General features: G+C 42.1%; 1 protein-coding gene across 1 annotated transcript in view; it reads left to right on the top strand.

Annotated features, from left to right (window-relative positions):
* The first annotated feature begins 533 nt into the window (after nt 1-533).
* The window catches only part of LOC108176237 (zinc finger protein 665-like), a 49,171-nt gene continuing 25,020 nt past the window's right edge, over nt 534-24,684 (top strand). The window contains 1 exon segment of the mRNA XM_051841188.2: nt 534-796. Coding sequence (XP_051697148.2) covers nt 770-796 — 27 coding nt within the window. The 5' untranslated portion in view covers nt 534-769.

Below are 24,684 nucleotides of genomic sequence, written 5' to 3'. Positions count from 1 at the left end.
GGGTGGTGTAAAATGCTTTGAAAGGAACCACAAATAAAAGACACAAGTAAAAATTGTATTCTCAAATCTAGATGTTAAACTATGCTGTGTACACCTGTGCTGAGAGTTACATTGAAATCCTTGTCATTCGTTACTTGAGAGAAGCTGTCCAGGAATAAAGCAGCAGGGGATTTTCCTGAGGGAAACAGCGTGTGTGAGGGAACCGGGATTTGGGACTCAGCAGCAGTGGCTGTCACTTCTTAAGATTTTGTTCAAGAAAGGAAGAGCAGCAGCTGATCCTTGAGATCTGGGGTGGGAAGGAAGGGAAGGAGGGATGTAAACAAAAGCAAATGCTCTCTGGTTCCCAGCCTGTCTCCACCCACCCCGCACTGAAGCCCTAGGAGAGGGCCAGTAAGTCTATCTAGGAATGCCCTGGCCTGGACTCCATTTCCCAGAGTCACCAGGTGCTCTAACTTTCCTGCTCTGAATGCCTGTGTGTGTGCATGTGGGAGAACGTGCGCATGCGCGTGCCTTTCCCTGTGGTTCCAGGTTGGGAACAGAAGTTCATTTACTGATCAGAGAGGTCCCTGAGAGGCCGCGCTGCTCCTTCTCCCACATTCACTGGGGAGACTTGCTTTGCAAGTGCAATTGCAGGTGGTTTGGGAGCACACACCCCAGACCTGCCGCCCACTGCTTCTGTGCCTCTGCATCTGCCACCGTGGGCCCCAAGTTCCAGCGACTTCTGTCCTACACTCTCCGCTTTGCTCCCCGTGTGTCCTGAAGAAAGGGGATGTGCTCTCGAGATTTTCCACAGCAAGTATGGAGAACAGGAGGGGCATCTATGCGTGTGTGGGAGAGGGGAGGGTGCGATGGTGGGTGGCAGCTCCCAGACCTCGATCACTTGCTTCTCAGTGATGCTGGGAGCTTCTCTGGCAGAGTCAAGTCTGGGGCCCAGGTGTTGTGTCTCCCACTGCCGCTTCCCAGTCTCCCGATGCACGGCCGGTCCCATGGGCTGCCTCTCTCAAATTCTCCTTAAAGTACACTGGATGAGGAGCGGCACAAGCAGGGCAGTTGAGAGCACACTGAAGGAAGGAGTCCCATTCCCTATATTTAAATAAGCCCAGTTCCCACTTTGGGTGGGTCAGAGAATGCCTTGTGGCTGGGCCTCTGGCTATATCCCCTGGTAGTTCCAGCTGGGCGGGGCTTGGTGGCCCTCAGCCAGAGCCTGAGGCAGTGGAGAAGTGGAGATGGAAGATCAGAGTAGGCTCTGGCTCCTGGCCCCCATGCTGGACCCCGCGGACACATCTGACAGCTGGGGCGCTATGTGTTTGGCTGACTTTCCCAGCAGCACGTGAAGCTTGTGCAGTAGCTTTGTGGATTGATCACTCCTCTGTGTTTAATTAACAGACTTTTTCAATCTGGAGCTTGAGGCCATGGAAACGTAGCTGATTTATTTTCCTGCTTTTTGATTTCTGTCTTCAACCCTTCTTTCTTCTCATGTTATTAGGGATGCGAACTTTTATTACCTGCTGCTAATCCCTTTACAAAGTGAGAAGTGAACTGAAATTAATGCAAGTCTACCATGTGAGTTAATAAAGAGCTACTTCAATCTGGATTTTCATAGTGGAGAGCTACGAAACCATAAATACAGAAAAGTATCAATTTTTCTTGTCTAGTTCTTTACAGTCACTCAATGCTCCACCAAGCTGATTATCTTACAGTCCATACGGTTTTAATTAAGGGGGCCAGTTACTTTTTTTTTTTAAATTTGACACGCAGAGTTAGAGAGGAAGGTCTTCCTTCTGGTGGTTCATCCCCCAAATGGCCACTATGGCTGGTGCACTGTGCTGATCCGAAGCCGGGAGTCAGGTGCTTCCTCCTGGTCTCCCACGTAGGTGCAGGGGCCCAAGCACTTGGGCCACAGTAGAGAACTGGACTGGAAGAGGAGCAAATGGGACAGAATCCGGTGTGCATATGGGACGCCAGCACTGCAGGCAGAGGATTAACCAAGTGAGCCACGGCGCTGGCCAGTTACTTAAAAAAAAAAAAATTATTTATTCATTTTAAAGGCAGAGTTACAGAGAGGCAAAGACACAGAGAGAGAGAGAGAGAGAGAGAGAGAGCATGAGCTCCCATCTGCTGGCTTACTCCCCAGATGGTCACAATGGCCAGAACTGCATGGATCTGAAGCTAGAAGCCAGGACCTTCTTCCAGGTCTCTCACACAGGTACAGGGGACCAAGCACTTGGGAAAGCCATCTTCCACTGCTTTCCCAGGCCATAGTAGAGAGCTGGATCAGAAGTGGAGCAGCCAGGTCTTGAACCAGCACCCATATGGTTTTACCCGCTCAGCCACAATACCAGCTTCAAGTTACTTTTCTTATTCTGGGTTCTGTGTTTAACCCCATGACATTTTCAACATGGGAGGATATTAGTGATAGATTTTCAAAATGACTGGTCTGTGGAAGCCTTTGTACAAGGTGTTAATGTGAAGACAGGTAAGGAAGAAAAGAGAAAATGTGCCCCTCTCCCCCACAGAGATGCCCACACAGTACGGTAAAAGATGTGGCTTTGGGCTGGCACTGTGGCTCAGTAGGTTAATCCTCTGCCTGTGGTGCCAGCATCCCATATGGGCACCAGTTTGAGTCACAGCTGCTCCTCTGATCCAGCTCTCTGCTATGGCCTGGGAAGGCAGTAGAAGATGGCCCAAGTGCTTGGGCCTCTGCACCCATGTGAGAGACCCAGAAGAAGCTCCTGGCTCCTGGCTTTAGATCAGTGCAGATTTTCTGGCCATTTTGACCAACTGGGGAGTGAACCAGCAGAAGGAAGACCTTTCTGTCTGTCTATCCATCTCACTATCTGTAATTCTACCTCTCAAATAAATAAATAAAACATCTTTTAAAAAAAGAGAGATGTGGCCCTGAAAACTATTGCTATAGACTAACTTTCAGTGTAATGAAGTTTTCACTTGATTAACTGAGTGATTCAAAGGTTCTGTTTGAGTCCTGTTGTCACCAGATTACTAATCTGTGAAACTCATGTAGCATGGTAAGGTTACCTAGGAAGTAAGAATAGAAAGGGAATCCTGGATAGAGGTTGCTAGGGTGACAGCATTCTTCCTCTCAAACCCAGTGTGTTTTTGACCTTTTCTCCCATGTACTCCCTATCACAGTGCTTGTGAGTGGACAAGCAGTTATGTGTTTCTGCTGAAAAGAGCTGCTTCACACCCAGGAAACAACTGTAAGACACATTCTCAGCAACTATGTTGTGTGTACATTAATACAAACTTGAAAACAGCCAAGAACAGGATTCCTGGACTACTCAGGCTAACTCACTGTCCTTGGCACATCATTCCCTGCTCTGCAATAAGTTTCTGGCAAGTTCTTTAAAATTTTTAGGAGAGACATATTTCACGAGAGACATAATCTGGTAATGCAGCAGTGATGTCTTTAAGAAAAGGTGCCATGTGAGGAAGCAGTCTGATGTGTCCATTCATCTTTCCATTAATAACTCTCATTGATGTCTAGCATAGGGTGACAGAAGCAATCCTCCTTCTGAATTGCATCAAGCCAGGAGGATTCCTCTACAGTTTATCTGAGCTTTCCTTGTATGAGGGAATAACCAAAATACTACATTGTATAGGTTTTTTTTTAATGCATTTTATTTACTTGAAAGGCAGATTTACAGAGAGATGGAGAGACACAGAGAGGTCTTACAGCCATTGTTTCACTCCTCAAATTGCCACAATGACTTGGGCTGGGCCAGGTGGACCCAGGAGCTAGGAGCTTCTTCTGGTTCTCACACTTGATTTCAGGGGCCCAAATACTTGGGCCATCATCCTTTGCTTTCCCAGGTGAATTAGTAGGGAGCTATATTGGAAATGAAGCAGCCAGGTGTTGAACCAGTGACCATGTAGGGTGCTGGCACTGCCAGGGTCTTCTTAACCTACTACACCAGTCCCATGTGCATTTTTCAAAGAGGGGGAGGGGTTAAATTTTTTCTAATATAACTCTCAAAATAAAGATTATAATGTGCAGTAGATGATGGTTTTGGTTGTATTTTGAGTTTCATTAAATTTCTATATTTTTTAAGTTAATGAGTACTAGTAGTTATCTTACTTTTTTAAAAATATTTATTTATTTTACTTGAAAGTCAGAGTTACAGAGAGGAGAGGCAGAGAGAGAGAAGTCTTCATCTGCTGGTTCACTCCCCAATTGGCTACAGTGGTCGGAGCTGTGCCGATCCAAAGCCAGGATCCAGGAGCTTCTTCTGTGTAGTAGTTATGTTATGTTATCCTTGCTTTGGATAAACAAACTCTCTTCCATCCCTCAGTTAAAATGTTTTTTAAAATAGGTTTATTTTGAGGGCTGGCACTGTGGCATTGCAGGTGAGGCTGCCACCTGCAGTGCTGGCATCCCGTATGGGTGCTTCTTTGAGATCCAACTTCCTGCCGTGGCCTGGAAAAGCAGTGGAAGATGGCCCAAGTTCTTGGGTTCTGCACCGCATGGGAGATCTGACAGAAGCTTCTGGCTCCTGGCTTCAGATAGATCCAGCTCTGGCCATTGCAGCCATTTGGGGAGTGAATCAGTGCATGAAAAACTTCTCTCTGTTCCCTGCCTCTCTGTAACTCTGCCTTTTAAATAAATAAATAAATTTTTACATGCTACACCACTGTGCTGGCCCCAAGACCTAACAGGTTTTCTGGGTGCTTATCCTGGGGTTCACTTTGAGTACTAAGCACAGTTATTCTGTGTGACTGCATATTTCATGTTCCTTCTTATGGAAAAGTTTTTCTCATGATCTGAGTGAATTTCTACATCTGCCTGTAGTGGAAACTAAAACTTAATTTGGCATTTGAACACCCAGCATACTGATTCCTGTAATCTTCTGAATTTAATCAGAAAATGTGTTTTGAAACATTTGGTCTGTGGGTAGGCAGGGCAGTTTTCCTGGATCCCTATGAGAATTGATGAGCTGATGGTGTGTTTCTACCCCACATTATATTCTGAAATTTACTTCCTTTTATTTTCTGAAAATAACTATATTTGAAATTTGCTCCTCCCTTCTGAAATGTTTGTGCTTCTGTCCTCCTTATAACCATGAACATGAGTAGCCCTTTTCCTTCTCTTTATGATACTACAAGAGCAATGAGACATTGCAGCTCTCTCCCCTGGCAGCATATCTTCCTCATTACGTCTCTTTGAATTAGACCTTGGGTTAACTTGGCTGCACAAAAGGCATATATCTAAACCCAGTGTACCTATTGAATGAAAGTCATCATAAAGTCAATATGCCTTGTAAACCTCTCATCTCTTGTTTTGAAATGTGTTGTGAATGTGTCTTTTATGTCAGTGTCTGTAAGCTGGAGACTTCCCACTTAAGATAGAAGGCTGCTGAGGGACAGCACAACTGTAGCTTTGCTCTGTTACTTTACTGTGGCTACTCTCTCACCCTATTTTATTAAGATTTAAAAATTTTATTTTAAAGCAGAGTTACAGAGAAAGAGGCAGAGACAGAAGGATGGGGATCTTGCGTCTGCTGGTTCACTCAAGAGACTGCAATGAATAATGCTGGCCCAGCCTGGAAGTCCAACCCAGTGTCCCACATTGGTGCAAGGACCCAAGTACTTGTGCCATCTGTTTCTGCTTCCCTAGTTGCATTAGCAGGGAGCTGGATCAGAAGTGGAACAGCTGTGACTCAAACTGGCACTCATGGGGCTGGCATTGTGGCACAATGGGGAAAGCCACCATCTGCAATGCCAGCTTCCCAGATGACCAGCCGTTCATGTTCCAGTTGCTCCACTTCTAACCTAGCTCCCTGCTGATGGTTTGAGAAAAGCAGCAGCAGATGACTCAAGTGTTGGGGCCATTGTAACCCATGTGGGAGACCCAGATGAAGTGCCTGGCTCCTGGTTTCTGTGTGCTTCAGCCCTGGCCATGGCAGCCATCTCAGATGGAAGATCTCTCTTTTTTAGCATTTATTTATTTATTTACAAGGCAGAGATAGAGAAAGGGAGAGAATGAGAAAGAGATTTTCCATCTGCTGGTCTACTTCCTAGATGGCTGCAATGGCCAAGACTGGGCCAGGCCCAAGCCAGGCACCAAGAGCTTCATCCAGGTCTCCCACTTGGGTGGCAAGGACCCAGGTATTGGACCATCTTCTACTTTTCCAGGGCCACTAGCAGAGAACTGGATCAGAAGTGGAGCAGCCAGGACATGAACTGATGCCTATACCAGATGCCAGCACTGCAGGCAGCAGCTTTACCTGCTAGTCCACAATGCCATCCCATCTGACTCTCCCTCCTCTCCATAACTCTGACTTTTTTTAAGATTTATTTATTTGACAGAGTTACTGATAGAGATAGAGACAGATAGAGAGGTCTTCAGTCTGCTGGTTCACAGTGGCCAGATCTGAGCTGATCTGAAACCAGGAGCCAGTAGCTTCTTCTGGATCTCCCATGTGGATATAGGGGACCAAGGACTTGGGCCATACTGTGCCACTTTCCCAAGCACATTAGCAGGCAGCTGGATTGGAAGTGGAGCAGCCAAGACCTGAACCAGGGACCATATGGGATGCAGGCCAGTGTCTCAACCAGCTGTGCCACAGCACTGGCCCCCAAAACTCTGACTTTCAAATAAATAAATCTTTTTTAAAGGATGGGCACACATATTGGATCCCAGCATTTTATTTGGTGGTGGTTTAATCCACTGTGCCACAAAGCCAGCCCCACCCTTTATCCTGGTGACTTGTGTGTCAAGATCTGGGTAATATCTGCTGAACAACTGTTGGTATTATGTTAGACTCTTCTGTTTTATTTTGGTTCTCATTTGTTGAGTTTATTTTGGCTGCCACTTTTGGGTAGCAAGCTGTGATGTCATCAGTGGCTAAAGCTGCTGTGTGTTAGGCTGGAACTGATTCTACCTTTCCAGTTCTTCAAGTAGAAGTGGAAAATGAAATCCTCTCAAAAACTAACATGCTACAAAGTAACAACTGGAAATCAAGCTTCCTTTCTTCTCACCTAACAGACCCAGCTGGTCTCTGTGTTTCTCATTTTAGCCCAAACCTATATAGATTCCTAGAGCAGAAGGAAGCTTATTTTTCAAGACAGAATTCATAGATGTGGTTGTCCATTCACCTCTGAGAATTAAAGCCATCACTCTGCTTTTTGACTGGTTTTCAATTTGTGGTGGTGCCCTCTCTCACAGGAGGACAGATTCCTCACAGAAGAATACACCTAGGTGGAGAAAACTTCAAGGAGTGGGTTTTCCAAAGTGAAATGGAATTCTGGCCTGGACATCCTTGAGATCATGATCAGCAGAGTGGGGAAATTCTTTGCTATGTCCATTCACATCCTTTCCTTTTTTGTTCATTGTATTCCTCCCTTACATAGTGCTCTGTGCTCTCCTTCTGTTGCACACACACAAGGCGTGTCTGTGATTGAGGCTGTGTACCACTGCAGTATCTGGAGTTGCCTTTGTCTCTATCTCTAACTAGAAACTCAGATGCAGAGTAAGGAGGGGACTGCCAGCCTGCCACACAGGGTTTGGGTCCCTTGCTCCTTTACTTTTCTTCAGTGCAAGAGCAGCCTTAAAGAGAGCTGTACTGGGTAGTATTATTTCTTTTGGATTTGAGTGCTTGGAGAGCAAAAGAAATACATATTTTTTTTTTCTTATAGAATGAATTGAGGAGGCACTACATAAAGTCAGCAGCAACTTTCTTGGCTCTTGTTATATGTCAAGATGAGTCAGAATATTTAGGGCCATTTGTTAAATTTTTTAAAAAATTAAAAATATTCACTTATTTGAAAGGCAGAGTTACAAAGAGAGAAAGAGAGATGTAAATCATTTATCCACTGTTTCACACCCCTAATGGCCACAGCACCTGGGGTTGAAACTGGATTAAAGTCAGGAGCCAGTATCTTCTTCCACATTTCCCATGTGGGAGTAGGAGCATAGGCAGCAAACTTTGTAGCTTTCCTAGGCACATGAAAGAGCTGGATCAGAAGTAGAGCAGCTGGGACATGAACTCATGCACAATGTGGAATACCAGCATCACAGGCAACAGCTTTCCCACTATGCTCTACTGTCTGTTTTTATTATTATTATTATTGTTATTATTATTTTTATTGTTATTATTATTTTTATTTGAAATAGAGTTTGAGAGAAGCAGAGGCAGAGAGAGAGAGAGAGGGAGAAAGGCCTTCCATCTTCTTGTTTACTCCCAGATGGCTGCAATGGCTGGCGCTACCCTGAACTGAAGCCAAGAGCCGGGAGCCTCTTCCAGTTATCCCACATGGGTGCAGGGGCCCAAGGTCTTGGGTCATCTTCTACTGCTTCCCCAGACCTTAGAAGAGAGCTGGATCAGAAATGGAGCAGCCGAGACTCAAAGCAGTGCCCACATGGGATGCCAGCAGTGCAGGCAGCAGCTTTCCCTGCTGGGACACAGTACCAGCCCCTCTATCTGTTTTATGGAAATATTTAAGGGACATTAGAAGGCCATTCAGGCCCTTCCTACGTTACATTTTGAAATAATGATTGACAGTCCACAAGACTGCTTCCAAAGGGAGAGAGCTGTAGGGACAGAGAGGCAGTGATATTGAAAGGGTATGAGGAACAAGGGAAGATGGGAAGGCCAGAAGAAATCTTGAAAAGTGTTCCAAAGGATAAAGTAATAGGACACAGGTCATTTGTGCAGGTTTCTATTATAGGGTTTTCCTTTTTTTTTTTTTAATTAGAGATAATTTCTAGCATAATTTGTGATATACTGGACTCACTTTTCAGTTTTCTTCTTACAGATGTAAGATGTAGAGGGGCTGGTACTGTGGCATTGTAGTTTAATCCTCTGCCTGTGGCACTGGCATCCTATATGGGCACCATTCTAGTCCCAGATTCTCCTCTTCTGATCCAGCTCTCTGCTCTCACATGGGAAAGTAGTAGAAGATGGCTCAAGTGCTTAGGCCCCTGTACCCAAGAAGGAACAGAGAAGAAGCTCCTGGCTCCTGGTTTCAGATCAGTGCAGCTCCATCTGTTATAGTCATTTGGGGAATAAACCAGCAGATGGAAGACTTTTATCTCTGTCTCTTCCTCTCACTGTCTATAATTTGACCTCTCAAATAAATAAAATCTTAAAAAATAAGATGTAGAGAAGTACTGGAATTAAATGCAATAGTACACTCCTAAATATGCAGTTAGCATTAAATTTTTGTTGAGAAAGGGATGAGCTTGGCTTTATGTGTTTCTTGCTTAGAGCAGAATTTTTATGACTGAATTTGAGATAATTAAAAATCAGTTTCATAATTGAAACATTGACCATTTTTACTGCTGCAGCCTCCCCCTCACTCTGTATCCCTATGCAGATAGTCCACATGAAGGTACAGCAGAAAGAGAGGCCTGCATATCTGGAGTAATGCAAATATGCCCTTTGCTTAAACCAGGGGATTGATCGACTGGAGTTCTTTGTGATTCAGTTTACATTTTTCTGTAGAGTAAAATATAGTGATTTGGGTAAAGTATCTTGTCTTCTAGTAGATGATTCCAATTGGCTTTCTTATCCATCTACCTGGCATCACAGGTGATTCCCAAGACAGGTGTTGGGCTCTATGGAAAAAAAAAAAGTAGCCTCTTCAGAGTTGATGTATTTCTCCTGGAAAATTGGAGAAATATTTTGTAAGAAGCAGTTCATGGAGGAAGTGTACTTCCCTAGAAATGAGACAGAAGTGATTCCCTTTCTTTGCCCCTCCCTGAGCTAGTTCCTGAGGCTTATTGATCAGGCCAAGAATGCTAATATTTAAAGGCCAATTATGAATGATGCATGTTTGTCTTACACATGAGATGTCTACAGATCTGTTTCTCAAGGCCTTTAAGATAAAATAAGAAAACTTTGCAACAAAAGAGAAGGTTGGAACTGCCTGTTGCCTTGGTCTAGGATCTGTGCATTTATTACCCACTTAGTACTCTGACTCCTATTGTGTGCATCTCCTGATGGTTCTTTTTTGGCCATTCCTGTGTCCAGATTCCTTAATGGGTGACAATCTTTGGCCGGACTGCCGTCTGATAACTCAGCCCAAATTGGAGTTGACTAGTTTGTGTAACCACTTCAGGATTAAGGTGGTCCAAAACTGCCAGTGCCCAATGACTGGGCTGCCTTTATGCTCACTCAAGAGATAAGACTCTGGGCACAGGTCCCAAGTGGCTTTGCTTGGTCCTCTTCCCTAGATCTCCCTGGTGACCAGGCTGATTCTCAGGTAGGCAGGGAACTTGTTGGCTCCAGATTTCTGTTTTGCACTCATCTGGAAAATATTTGAGTTTTCTCTTGGATCTCAAGAGTCCTGAGTAGGGAGTTTTATTTTGTATTGAGATGTGTCTTTATAAAGACAGGTGTCACTGAACGCTGTGTATCCTCAGAATCAACTGAGCTCACCCAGGCCTGCATGGAGTTCTGGGATCCTGGCTTCAGGCTGAACATTGCCTGCTGTTGTGAGCATTTGGGTGTGTACCAGAAAATGGAAAAAATCTCTCTCCCTCTCCATTTCCCTCTACCTTTCAAATAAAATGAAAAACAGATAAAAATTTGAAAAAATGTGCTTTGCCTTGTGTCCTAAGGCAAAAGTAATTACTGTTCTTATAGGTAGAACTCATTTGTACACTTCACAAATACTCACAAATCTCAGGTTAAAGGCTTGGTGGTCACTACTGCCTGGGTTGCCTACTCAGCTCCCATTCTGTAATGCATCCCCTTCCATCATCTGCAGTTCACTTTGGGTGCTCATAAAACACCAAACTGCCTCCTGACTTTGCATCCCTATGTTCTTTATACATAGCTTGGACACAATCTCATTTTCTTTAGCAGAATGCTAATTTTTATGAGTACTTCATAGGCAAAGAATAATGGGGACATTGATTTTTTCTGAGCTTTTGCCCTAAGTGGTTTATTTTATGAAGCTGATTCTGGGTACTGTATAGAATTTTGCTGGATCAGAAGTTGGGGTGTAGAGGTTGACATTAGAGAAATAGAGCTAGCACTGTCACTTCCACCCTGCAACCTATGCCTGCCTTTGGATTCTGCTTTCATAGAGTGTTGGAATGAGGCAGTAGTGATGCAATAAAGGAATGAACTTTCAATTGTTAAACATTTTTATTTTTATTAATGCAAAGAGAACAGATTGCATAAGATGGTAATTCCAGAAGAACATAACCATACTTTTCTATTTCCCCCTCCTTTCTTCCTTTCTCTTTTTAAGGATTTAATAAGCTGGCTTTTTTCCCTAACCTAGTCTTTACCCCTTCACCTCCAGCCTTCCTGTCCATTTGTTCTTACTTTACAATCTAGTACTTTAAGCTTTTTTCCCCCTTCTTTCATGCATGTTTTTGCCTACTCCTACTCCAATTCCAAAGAAGGAAAAATGAATAAAAATCATGAGATAGTGATTCAAAGACAGGAATCCTATCCAGAAATACAGAAAAAAAGTTACTTCCTTTTTCTTTTTATTAATAATTTATTTATTGACTTACCTTTCTGGAAGAGGCAGCTGGAAGTTCTCTGAGGTCTGTCCTTAGAATGTGAGGAGAGCCAGAGATATTGGATAGACTCTTTACAGTCTGTTTTACTGTGAGAGATGTTGTTCCACTTGCCTGTGGCAGAAAAAAAATGAGATTTCAATGATTTTTTTTATGTATTACTAATTTTTATGATGAGTCTCTTCTTTATCAATGGATAGAGACCTGTCAAATTTACTATGAGCAAAAAATTTCACAGACACAACTGCTTCCAGAGAAGATACAAGCCTCTTCATTCCCATGTGGCCTTCCCCTGAGATCTCCAGGTGGCTTCTCTTGGTCTCCTGGAAGCAAAGAGAAGATTCCAACCATAGAAAAAGTTCACTATGACTGTGGTGTTGTTCCTTGGAAGTTCCTGCCAAAAAGTAATCATTTAAGAACACCAGGGGCATTTCATTAGTTTCACAGGACTCTCTTCTTCCTGGCTTCAGTGGAGAGGAAAAATAACCACAGTTGAAGCATGATTCTAGGCAAAGCACAATTATTTATCTGCATAACAAAAATCCTCATGTTTTTCTGCACATTGTTAGTCTTACATGGGTTAGAAAAAAATGCCATTTAATGTCTTAGAACTCTCTAATGTCAAAAAGTGCAAGAATTAAAAATTGCTATTATTTTATGCTCTTATATCGCTGCAAAAGCATTAACATTGTGCATTTCTGGGTGATTTGGAAACTCTAAATTTGAAATCAATTACATTGACTGGCTTTGCAGAGTAGGAAGAAAATAATTGGTTTATTAATTATTTATAAAGAGAGACTATGAAAGAAGCTATTAATTGGTACCAATTGTCTAAGCTTTAGTGTTTATGAAACTATTATTTATTTATTTGTTTGTTTATTTATATTTGACAGAGTTATAGACAGTGAGAGAGAGACAGAGGTCTTCCTTCCGTTGGTTCACTCCCCTAATGGCCACTATGGCCAGTGCTCTGCCTATCCAAAGCCCGGAATCAAGTACTTCCTCCAGTTATCCTGTGCGGGTGCAGAGAACCAAGCACTTGGGCCACCCTCCACTGCCCTCCTGGACCCAGGAAGAGGAGCAAATGGGACTAGTACCCAGCACCCCAACTGGGACTAGAACCTGGGGTGCTGGTGCCACAAGTGAAGGATTAGCCAAGTGAGCCATGGCCTCAGCCTATGATTTATTTTATTTTATGAGCTATGTCCACTTGAAGTTGTGAAAGAAAACATACAATGGTGGTTGTAATTCACTTTAACAGACTTTTTGAAGGATTTTATTTATTTCTTTGAGAGGCAGAGTTACAGACAGTGAGAGGTAGAGACAGAGAGAAAGGTCTTCCATCCATTGGTTCACTCCCCAAATGGCCACAACAGCTGGAGCTGCTTGATCCAATGCCAGGAGCCAGGTGCTTCTTCCTAGTTGCCCATGGGTGCAGGGGCCCAAGCACTTGGGCCACATTTTACTGCTTTCCCAGGCCATAGCAGAGAGCTGTAGTGAAAGAGGAGTAGCTGGGACTAGAACCAGTGCCTATATGGGATGCCAGTGCCACAGGTGGAAGATTAACCTACTGTGCCATGGCACCGGCCCCACAATTCTCTTGAAAACAGAAACATTTATTCCTGAGTCTTTTGATGAGTTAGGCCAATGAAGTCCTGACAGGGCACATATGTCTCTAGAATTAGAGGAGTGCTCATCATTCTCATACTGTGTTCTGTTGCTGTTCAGGCTGTGACAGTGACATGTAAATAAAAAAACAGATATTCAGCATGTGGTTACCCCACAAGGAGTCTTATCTTGTCTGCATCTGAATAATTTTGATAGCCAGGTGTGTTTTTTTTTTTTTTTTTGACAGGCAGAGTGGGCAGTGAGAGACAGAGACAGAGAGGAAGGTCTTCCTTTTGCCATTGGTTCACCATCCAATGGCCGCCACAGCTGGCATGCAGTGGCCGGCACACCGTGGTGATCCGATGGCAGGAGCCAGGTGCTTCTCCTGGTTTCCCATGGGGTGCAGGGCCCAGCACTTGGGCCATCCTTCACTGCACTCCCAAGCCACAGCAGAGAGCTGGCCTGGAAGAGGGGCAACCAGGACAGAATCCGATGCCCCGACCAGGACTAGCACCCGGTGTGCCGGTGCCACAAGGTGGAGGATTATCCTAGTGAGCCATGGCACCAGCCGCCAGGTGTTTTTAAGTTGCTAAATAAATATTCTCCTAATTTGTGTTTATTTAAAGACTATTAACTCAGTATGACAATTTTTGTTATAATAATTTCATTGCCAATAAGGAATTTACAAATTCATACCTTGACTAGAAGTTTTACTTTGTAACAATCACAGACTAGCAGAAGTCATAAACCATTAACCCTCATTTTTCTAAAATAAGAGGTTGTAATTAATATGAATATTTAAAGAATATATTTTTTAAGATTTTATTTATTTATTTGAGAGGTAGAATTACAGACAGAGGGAGAGTGAGAGACAGAGAAGAAGGTCTTCTTTCCATTGGTTCACTCCCCAGATGGCTGCAATGGCCAGATCTACATGGATCTAAAGCCAGGAGCCAGCTCCTTCTTCCTGGTCTCCCATGCAGGTGCAGGGGCCCAAGCACTTGGGCCATCTTCCACTGCTTTCCCAGGCCATAGCAGAGAACTGGACTGGAAGAGGGGCAGCCGGGACTAGAACCGGTACTCATACTTGATGCTGGCACCACAGGCAGAGGATTAACCTCTGCACCGCATCACCAGCCCCAAGTACATGAAGAATTTAGAACAGAAAATCTACCAACCTCATGGAGTTTATCTCCCTTTCAAAACTTTTAATAACTTTTGGGATGGAGAATGCTAATTTAAGGTACTGTAATTAAGTTCACACAAACAAAAGATGTTTTAGGATGTTTTCCTTCATTATTTAAGTTAGATACTGTTAGGAAATTCTAGATTATTTTGGGGATAAATTGTAATTTCTTTTCACAAGTGTATTTGAGTAGAAACACAAGCTTTTATAATCAATTTTTTATGTTTAAAACATATGCTTACGTATGTTTTGTATTAAAATAACAGCATTTTATGAAGTTTAGATACATCTTGTTCAATACAAGCCTATACTTTTTTTAAGTTTTCTTTAAAAAGAATCTTTGTATTCATTTTTTTAACACAGCAAACTCAGGTGACACAGTAAGTCCATAATTTCCCACAAAATTCATAAAGTTAACAACTGAGTATCTTAAGTCTTATAAATCTTCTGAATCATTCATAGTTATGCACTCGATGGAATGTACTCCTCAGCAGCTGAGAAGAATCTTAACTTAAAAGCACCAACTCTTCAGGCATCTCTACAGACCTTTATTTTTCATTCTCTAAGACATGCAGTCAGACTGCTGATGCAGCAAATACCAATTCGCCTTAAGCTGAATGGATAAGAAAAAGCATTTGGGAAACCAACATTCTTAATATTAAGTCTGAAAGCATTTCTACCTCTTTACTGAATGACTTTCCCTTCTGTCAATGTTAAACTCTAATGAATAAAAATTGTGTTTTGAACATAATTTTTTCAGGTTAATCTAGCACTTTAGGACATTTGTATTTGTTTTATAAGCCTTAAGGAAAACAAAAGGGTAATCTCTAATCTAGACAATTCTGGACTCTTTCATTAGATTTAGAATTTTACAGCAAAGTAACATGATCTGTCCAAATATTATGGCTTTTAAAAAATTCTCTTCATGTATGTAAATTAATAAAGCTTATTTCCAATATATATTTTCTGTGTTTTCATTTGCTGAAGCAGGGTTCAAAGGGTGTTTTTAGGATCTTGCCAACATCAGCCCTATGTACCCCTAAATTATTGGAGCCATTAAATGGACAATAAAACTGGTTCAGGCTACTGATGAATGCTTCAAAAGGAATCTGAATCTTTTCCAGGTGTCTTTTTAGGCCATTAAGGCGATTGATAACATCCCAAAACCCTGTAGTTTGGAACACACACCCTAGCGGTTTGGACCCTACACTTTAGCCAATCATTTTAAAAAGCATCAACCCCAAAACCATCTAACCACCTTTACTAGGTCTATTCCCATCACTGGATTTACTAATCAATTTTAAGAGATGTTCTTTAAATTCCCACAGAATGAGATGATTTTCTGAATGGTGCTATAATATGTAGAATGTCTCTGAAAACTTTATATAAACCCCACAAAGTATATGGGATGGGTCCTCATTAGATGACCACTGTGATGATTGGAGGAGTGGACCCTAGATCAAGCTAGAACAATAAACCTCTTTGCTTTTGCATCACTGAAGTCTCTCATTGGGATAATTGAGTCCCATCCAAGTTCGGTCTAACAGAAAGAGAGTTGGCCTCTGCCATGTGCTAGTTCACTCCCCAAATGGCCACAATGGCCAGAGCTGTGCTGATCTGAAGCCAGGAGCCAGGAAATTCTTCCAGGTCTCCCACATGTGTGCAGGGGCCTAAGGACTTGGGCCATCTTTCTACTTCTTTCCCAGGCCAGAGCAGAGAGCTGAGTCAGAAGTGAGCAGCTGGGACTTGAACTGGAGCACATATGGTGTGTCAGCACTGTAGGCCAGGGCTTTAACCTGCTGCACCACAGTACCAGCCCCCCAACTATTTATTAAGAGCTCCTAACTGACCTGTTAATTTTGATAAAAATTTATGACACTCATGAGTTTTATTATGAATCTTCATTCTAGTTTGCATGGCATATAAATGACCCCCTTCATGAAATACATAATGATCAAACAGTGGCTGACAACAAACACCCCTCAGATCAATTCCTGAGCAACTATTCAGTAATAAGCCACCACAGGGCCCTACTTGTCATGCTCCTGAACCATCAGGTGATGCTGTATGTTCTTTTATTTTTAAAATTTTTTTATTTATTTTTTTTATTTTGACAGGTAGAGTTATAGACAGAGTGAGAGAGAGAAAGGTCTTCTTTCTGAATGTTGTTGGTATTTTGATTGAGATCATGTTGAATCTGTAAATTGCTTTTGAGGGGCTGGCACTGTGGAATAGTAGTTTGAGCCTCTGTCTGTGGCATTGGCATCTCATATGGATGCCAGTTTGGGTCCCAGCTGGTCCTCTGATCCAGCTCTCTGCTCATGGCCTAGGAAGGCAGTGGAAGATGGCCCAAGTGCTTGGGCTCCTGTATCCACATAGGAGATGAGGAGGAAGCTCCTAGCTCCTGGGTTCAGATCAGCCCAGCACCAGCCATTACAGCTATTTGGAGAATTAACCAACAGTTAGAAGGCATCACTTTTTGTCTCTCCGTCTCTCTGTCTATTAACTTCTTCTCAAATAAATAAATGATTGTCAAAGTAAAATTAAAAATAATTTCTATTGGTAGGATGGGAATTTTGATGATATTTGTTCTTCCAATTTATGAACATCAAAGATTTTTCCTTTTTTTGTGTTTTCTTTTTTTTTCTTTAATGTTTTGTAATTTTTCTTATAGAGATCTTTCACACCCTTGATTAAATTTATTCCAAGGTAATAAAAAATTTTATGGTTATCAAGAATAGCACTGATCTGATAAGTTATATTTAAGCCATGGCATTTTTGTGTATATAATGGTTATTGATTTTTGTGTGTTGATTTCATATTTTACAACTTTGCCAAACTTTCTTGTGAGTTTCAATAATCTCTTGGTGGAGTCTTTTGGTTTCCCAATATTTAGGATCATGTCATCTGCAAACAAATTATTGGACTTTCTCCTTTCTAATTTGTTTTCCTTTGATTTCTTTTTCTTGCATTATTGCCATGGCTAAAACTGTCAGTAGTGTATTGAACAGCAGTAGTGAGGGAGAGCAACTTTGGTTTCAGATCTTAGTGGAAATGCTTCCACGATTTCCCATTCAATATGATGTTGGTTGAAGATTTGTCATATATGGCCTTGATTGTGATAAGGAATGTTCCTTATATTCCCAACTTGCTTAAGGTTTTTATAGTGAAAGGCTGTTTTTTATCAAATACTTTCTCTTCATCTATTCATCATCATGTGGTTTTTATTCTTTAGTTTGCCAGTGTCACATATCACATTTATTGATTTGCATATGTTGAACTATCCCTGCATACCATAGGTACATTCCACTTGGTCCAGGTAAATTATCTTTATGATCTGTTGTTGCATTTTATTAGCTAGTATTTTGTTGAGAATTTTGGGATCTGTGGTTATCAGAGATATTGTTCTTTAATTCTCTTTCTCTATTGTATCATTTTCTGGTTTACAAAATAAGGTGACACTGGCCAAATAGAAGGAGTTTGGGAATACTCTTCTCTTTCAATTGCTTTGAATAGCTTAAGGAGAATTGGAATTAGTTTTTTTTTTCTTGGATAGGTAGAGTGGACAGTGAGAGAGAGAGAGAAAGGTCTTCCGTTGCCATTGGTTCACCCTCCAATGGCTGCCACGGCCAGCACGCTGAAGCCGGCACATCGTGCTGATCCGAAGCCGGGAGCCAGGTGCCTCTTCTGGTTTCCCATGGGGTGCAGGGCCCAAGCACATGGGCCATCCTCCGTTGCACTCCTGGGCCATAGAAGAGAGCTGGCCTGGAAGAGGGGCAACTGGGACAGAATCTGGTGCCCCAACTGGGACTAGAACCTGGTGTGCCAGTGCCACAAGCTGGAGGATTAGCCTATTGAGCCACGGCACTGGCCAATTAGTTCTATTTTTGAAAATCTGGTAGAATTTAGCAGTGAAGCTTTCTGGTCTTGGGCTTTTCTTTGGAGGGTTTTTGTTACTGATTCAATATCTTTTGGTTTTTGGTTTGTTTAGGCTTTCTATATGTCTTCATGGCTCATTTTTTTTTACCTAGCATGTGTCTTGATTTCTTCCAGGTTTTCTAATTTGTTGGTCATTGCATGTGATGCCCACATTCTATATTGCAGCGCTAATCTAAGTTTTCAGTGTTTCACTTCCAATCTAGTTTCCTGCTTAATATCTCTGAGAAGCATGGGGTAGTGGCTCAAATTCTTCAGTTCCTTTCACCTAAGTGCAAGATCTACTACTTATTAGGGGACCTGAGAGCCTGGTCCAGCCATAGCTGTTGCAGACATTTAGAGAGTGAACCAACATATGGGAGACCTCTCTTCCTCTCTCTCTTCACCCACTTTCTGTGTGTTTCTCTGCCCTTTCTAAAATCATTTTAAAAGTTATTTACTTCTTCATTTGAAAATCACAGTTACAGAGAGAGAGAGAGAGACATAGAGAGATCTTCCATCATCTGTTTCACACCCCTGGTTTCTCCAATGGCTGGTGAAGGGCCAGGTTGAAACCAGGAGCGTCTTTTGAGTCACCCATGGGGGTGGCAGGAGTCCAAGTACTTGGGCCATCTTCCACTCTATCAGGCCATTAGCATGAAGCTAAATCAGAAGTGGAACAAGTGGGACTTGAACTGGTGCCTATATAGGATGCCAGTATAACAGATGGCAGCTTTGCATACTGCAGCACACTGTCCTCCTCTCTGCCTTTCAAATAAACAAATCTTTAAAAAAGAAATGAAAATGTCCTTAAGATAGTAAAAGTCATCATGATTGAGCACTGAGGAATCTATTGAAATGATTACATTCTAAATGATTTATTTATATATTTGAAAGGCAGTGTTAGAGTGAGAAAGGGAGAGACTGATCTTCCTTCTGGTTTGTTCTCCTCCAAAATGGCTGCAATGACTGGGGCTAGACCAGGCTGATCTCATGAGATAGGAGCTTCTTCCAGATATCACATGGGTTCAGGGGCCCAAGCATCTGGGCAAGTCTTTGCTGCTTTCCCAGAGACATTAGCAGGGAGCTGGATAAATTTGGAGCATCAATATCTATGATATGACATCTTCCTTGCAGTACAAGGATATAGAGCCCATCTGGCACAATTAACATCCTATTTATGGGTGGGCCAAGTATAACAGCTTCCAACTCTCAAGGTTTGGACTAGATGGGTTCTGAGGAATTGTGTTATAGCAGATATAAATCCATAACTCTTGGTTTAAGCTTTTGTTAGCAGATAACAGCTGTGACTACTTTGGGTCTCTGGATTGTCACCAGTGAAGGCATCCAGATTAATAGTAATGAAATCAGCAGTCAGTAGAATGGTGTCCAGCTGAACTTAAATGGTTTTTCTTTATTATTGTTAGAATAGTGACCTCCTGCTGTACCCTGGCATCTGGACATAGACAGCAGACATTGGAAGCCATCCCCTTTGCCAAATGGAGTATGTCAAGTTTGGGTGCATCATCTATTAAGGAGGCCTTAGTAGCCATTCTCATGTTTTACTGTTCTATATCCATGGCCAAAGTCCTACTAGATAACAAGGTTTGGAGAATCACAGGCTCAAGGTGTGTAGGTGACTTTTTCCAGTATAGCACAATTAATAGAAATCTAATTTAATTTTACTGGCACATAGCAAGGTTCCAAGAGAGGTTATTCCTTGCATCACAGCCCTTGAGAAGTAATGGATATCACAAATGATCCAGAGGATTTAGAAGGCATATGATCTCCTCGAGTGAAGAAGTCACTGAGAGCACTAAGGATAGTACCTACAGAATTCAATTTGACTTTTCATTGGAAAAGGGGCCATATAAGCTGGACTGCTTTGTAGCATCCATGACAATTAATTTTTTAAATGAGGCATGCATTGCACCAAAACCCAGGAAGGACTAAAAGGTATTAGTATTGTATGTTCTTCAGAAGTGTGTCAAATAGTCTCATGAAGGGAGGAAGTCATCAATGTGATATATTCTTGTGCTCCTGACAAAAGCTGGGTACAGTTAAATTCTTTGCAAAAATTATGTTTGATGGCCAAGTCAATGAGATGCTCATGTATAACCTAGAAAAAGTGTCTTTTCAAAGTGAAGGCAAACTAGACTGAAGAGCTGTTGGAAAAGCTTTGAGCAAAAACACATTTGCCACTTTTGTAATAGTTAAGACAGGTCATTTATCTACTAAGAAGCATCAGATATGTTAATATTATATATAAAGTATGGTGGACATAATCGATGGCATATAGCATTAAGATTTTAGCAATCTACCATGAGATGCCATTTACTTTTTTCCAGATTCAACAGGTAAAATTGGGCTGCCAAGTGGGAAACAGCTGGAATAATCACCTTTTTGTTTATTAAGTTTAATGTAATAAATTTTAATGCATGAAGACATTGAGTTTCCTTTTATTATGTCATCTTAATTATTTTAGTTTGGGACCTGTGGAGTGTTATTTCCCTAGTTAAGTTGTAGCTTAAAATTTTTATTTTAATAATTACTTGCTGTGTTAGGCCATTTCTCCCACCTGTGAGATTTTTTGAGTACATCTGACTATTGGAAATTTAGGTAATACTATAGTTAAAATGAGATGTATCAAATAAATAATTTTTTTCTTCTGATACATATTTTGGAACTTTTCTAAAATGGTATTGAGCACCCTGTTTAAATTTAGGGGGATTCCCTGGGTAAGACTGTTATTTGAGCCACATTACTGAGTACTTCTATGAAAATCTGTGAATAAATGCATCTAGAACCTGGAAAAGTTGATGTCTTATGCTGAAGAGACATAAGAATCAATGTCTTTTTTATCATTTTTTAATTATATAATTTACAAATAAGTTTTAGATGACTAAAAGGATGAAATTATGTACTTTTCAGAAATTTATACCTATATACAACTATAATTGATATATTATACATTTTCTTTCTTTAGGATTTTAAGACTTCTTAGGGCTGGCACTGTGGTGTGGGCAGAGGCCCACACACTTGGGCCATCTTTTGCTGCTATTTTCCTAGGTTCAATAGCAGGGAGCTGGATCAGGAGTGGAGAGACTGGGACACAAACTGGCACAAATATGGGATACCATTCCCATCTAGTAAAACTTGATCAGATAACACTGGTTGCTTCTATTAGTGATAAGTAGCTCAAGCTTGACCTCAAATTTAGTCCTTGTAGGATCCTGAATTAGTTTCAGTCTGTGATCCTCACTCTCTTTATATCTTAGGGACTATGTTTTTCATTATTGATTCAGTAAAATCAAGTGTTAGAGCTCCTATTTCTAAGTGCTTGAAATTACAAATGCTGGTCAGAAGGTGTATTTAGGGTTTGGTGCCATGGCTCACTTGGTTAATCCTGCACCTGTGGCACTGGTGTCCCATATGGGCACCAGATTCTAGTCCTGGTTACTCCTCTTCCAGTCCAGCTCTGTGCTGTGGCCAGGGAAGGCAGTGGAGGATGGCCCAAGTGCGTGGGCCCCTGCACCCCCATGAGAGACCAGGAAGATGCACCTGGCTCCTGGCTTTGGATCAATGCAGCGCTGGTGACAGCGGCCATTTGGGGAGTGAACCAGCACAAGGAAGACCTTTCTGTCTCTCTTTTACTGTCTATAACTCTACCTGTTAAATAAAAACAAAGGTGTATTTAAAATCAGTGAGAGAAAATGAATTGTAAAAGATCAATCAACAACAATTGAGTGTTGCGTGCTACCTTCCCACTTTCTTCTCAGGAAATCCACAGAATTTTCAACCATAATTCTAAAATCAGCAACTCCTGCTGTCAGAAGTGTGTGGCTACCACTATGGGGAGCAATAATTTTTAGAAAGGACAAGGGAATTCACTATTTCATGATACTATTCTTGTTTGATGCCTACAACTTCATCTTCTGTTTACATTGTATGATGCTGGGAACTAAGTAATAATTTTATTCTGGGTCTGAGGTGAAGTTATGTAAGATTGAAGTTCAAGACTGAGGTCCTTCAATTTGCAGAATGAAGTCACTGAAAGGCAATTACCAGTTAAGTGCTGATATAGGCACTTGCATGGCACAATTCATACACTATACATAGAAAAAATGACCAGTAGCTGTGGGCCAACAGTCAATGGCCCATGAGACCATCACTCAAATCCTCAAGAGTTTGTCTATAATTTCATGGCAATTCTCATTTAGACTAGAAGAGGAGTAAAAGCGGGAGCTCCGTGACACCCTAATATTTGTCTCTGGCCTAATTTGTGTCAGAAACCACTAATTAAGTGTGGGTTTTTTAAAATATAGCTTTGTTAAAAATATACAGATAACTGGATGTGATGGATAGATGGATTCAGGATGTTTTGGGTAAAGAATTTCTAGATAGTGCAGTTTTAAATATTCACAAAGACTTTACAAGGCATTCACCCTGTTTTCCAGCCATATTAATGCACCAAATTATTACTATTTTACTGTAAAATATGATCCATTGATGGTCCACAAATTATTTTAATAGGTAAGATCAAGCATCATTTTAAAGGATTAAAAATGATTTATTCAGGATATTATTTTCTTCTTTAAACACTAAAGTTAAAGTGAGTCCTTGAAGGTTTTTTCTAAGTATCTGTAGAAGTATTTGAGGTTTTAGAACCACAATTTAATTATGAGAATTTAAAAAATATTAATATATAATGACAATTTCCAAAAATTCTTTCCACATTTTAATTTCTCAAGTTATAGTATTTTTTTTTTTATTTTTAACAGGCAGAGTGGACAGTGAGAGAGAGAGACAGAGAGAAAGGTCTTCCTTTGCCATTGGTTCACCCTCCAATGGCTGCCACGGCCGGCGCACTGTGGCCGGCAAACCTCGCTGATCCGATGGCAGGAGCCAGGAGCCAGGTGCTTTTCCTGGTCTCCCATGGGGTGCAGGGCCCAAGCACCTGGGCCATCAGCCACTGCACTCCCTGGCCACAGCAGAGAGCTGGCCTGGAAGAGGGGCAACCGGGACAGAATCCGGCGCCCCAACCAGGACTAGAACCCGGTGTGCCGGCGCCGCTAGGCGGAGGATTAGCCTAGTGAGCCGCGGCGCCGGCAGTATGTTTCTTTTCTTTTCTTTTTTTCTTTTTTTTTTTTTGACAGGCAGAGTTAGACAGTGAGAGAGTGAGAGAAAGAGAGAGACAGAGAGAAGGGTCTTCCTTTTTCTGTTGGTTCACACCCCAAGTGACCGCCACGGCTGGCACGCTGTGCTGTTCCAAAGCCAGGAGCCAGGTGCTTCCTCCTGGTCTCCCATGCAGGTGCAGGGCCCAAGGACCTGGGCCATCCTCCACTGCACTCCTGGGCAACAGCAGAGAGCTGGACTGGAAGAGGAGCAATCAGGACAGAATCCAGCACCCCGACTGGGACTAGAACCCGGGGTGCTGGCGCCGCAGGTGGGGGATTAGCCGTGTGAGCCGTGGTGCTGGCCAAGTTATAGTATGTTTCTTTCAAATGTATTTGCCAAGCCAGGAATTAATGAGGAATTGGAATATTATGCGAGTACCTCATGTGGTTAGACAAGTTTTATGTATCTTCGCTGTATCTTAAGAGGTTGATTTTCCAGCAAATTTATTCCTAATGGAGCTGTGCACTGTTTTACAGGGAAAGTTGCTTCATCAGCCTGTGATGTCAACAGGGAAAGATCATGGAAAGTCTCCTTTGTTTTCCTTCTCAGCATATGCCATTGCAACCACTCCCACCATCTTTAGAGAATTTCTGGTCCTGAAGCTGTCCTCATATTGCTCAAGAATTGTGTGATTGGTTTCTATGTCTGTGAATGTTAGTGTGGGGGTAAAAGGAACTTTGGAGAGCAGGACAGGTTCCTGTCTCTTGATGGCATAGGTGCAGTTGTAGATTGGAGACATTATAATCTCTCTTTCAGGTACGCCCTATAGACCTTGGCTGGTTCAGGAAGGGATACCAGTGGTAGATCCTCAGTTCCAAAGTCATAGAAGGAATGAATAATGTTGGATTTTCAAGGATTTTTTTTTTTTTTTGTCAGAAGATGAGGGGCTAGCGCTGTGGCTCAGTGGGTTAGCGCTCTGGGCTGAAGTGCCAGCATCCCATATGTTTGCTGGTTCTAATCCTGGCTGCTCCTCTTCTGATCCAGCTCTCTGCTGTGGCCTGGGAAAGCAGTAGAAGATAGCCCAAGTCCTTGGGCCCCTGCACCCATGTGGGAGACCCAGAAAAACTCCTGGCTCCTGGCTTCAGATTGGCACAGCTTGGTTGCAGCCATTTGGGGAGTGAACCAGCGGATGGAACAGCTCTCTCTCTGTCTCTACACCTTTCTGTAACTCTGCCTGTCAAATAAATAAAAATAAATCTTTTTTAAAAAGGAGACGATGATGTGTCTGACAGAAGACCAGTGGGTCTCCAGGTATACAGAAAAGGGTTCTAAAATCTCTGTAGACATCTAGTCTCATACAAGA

Source organism: Oryctolagus cuniculus, unplaced genomic scaffold, assembly GCF_964237555.1.
Source record: "Oryctolagus cuniculus unplaced genomic scaffold, mOryCun1.1 SCAFFOLD_68, whole genome shotgun sequence".
Lineage (NCBI taxonomy): Eukaryota > Metazoa > Chordata > Mammalia > Lagomorpha > Leporidae > Oryctolagus > Oryctolagus cuniculus.
The sequence above is the reverse complement of the archived record's forward strand: the minus strand, read 5'-3'. Positions and strand labels throughout refer to the sequence as shown.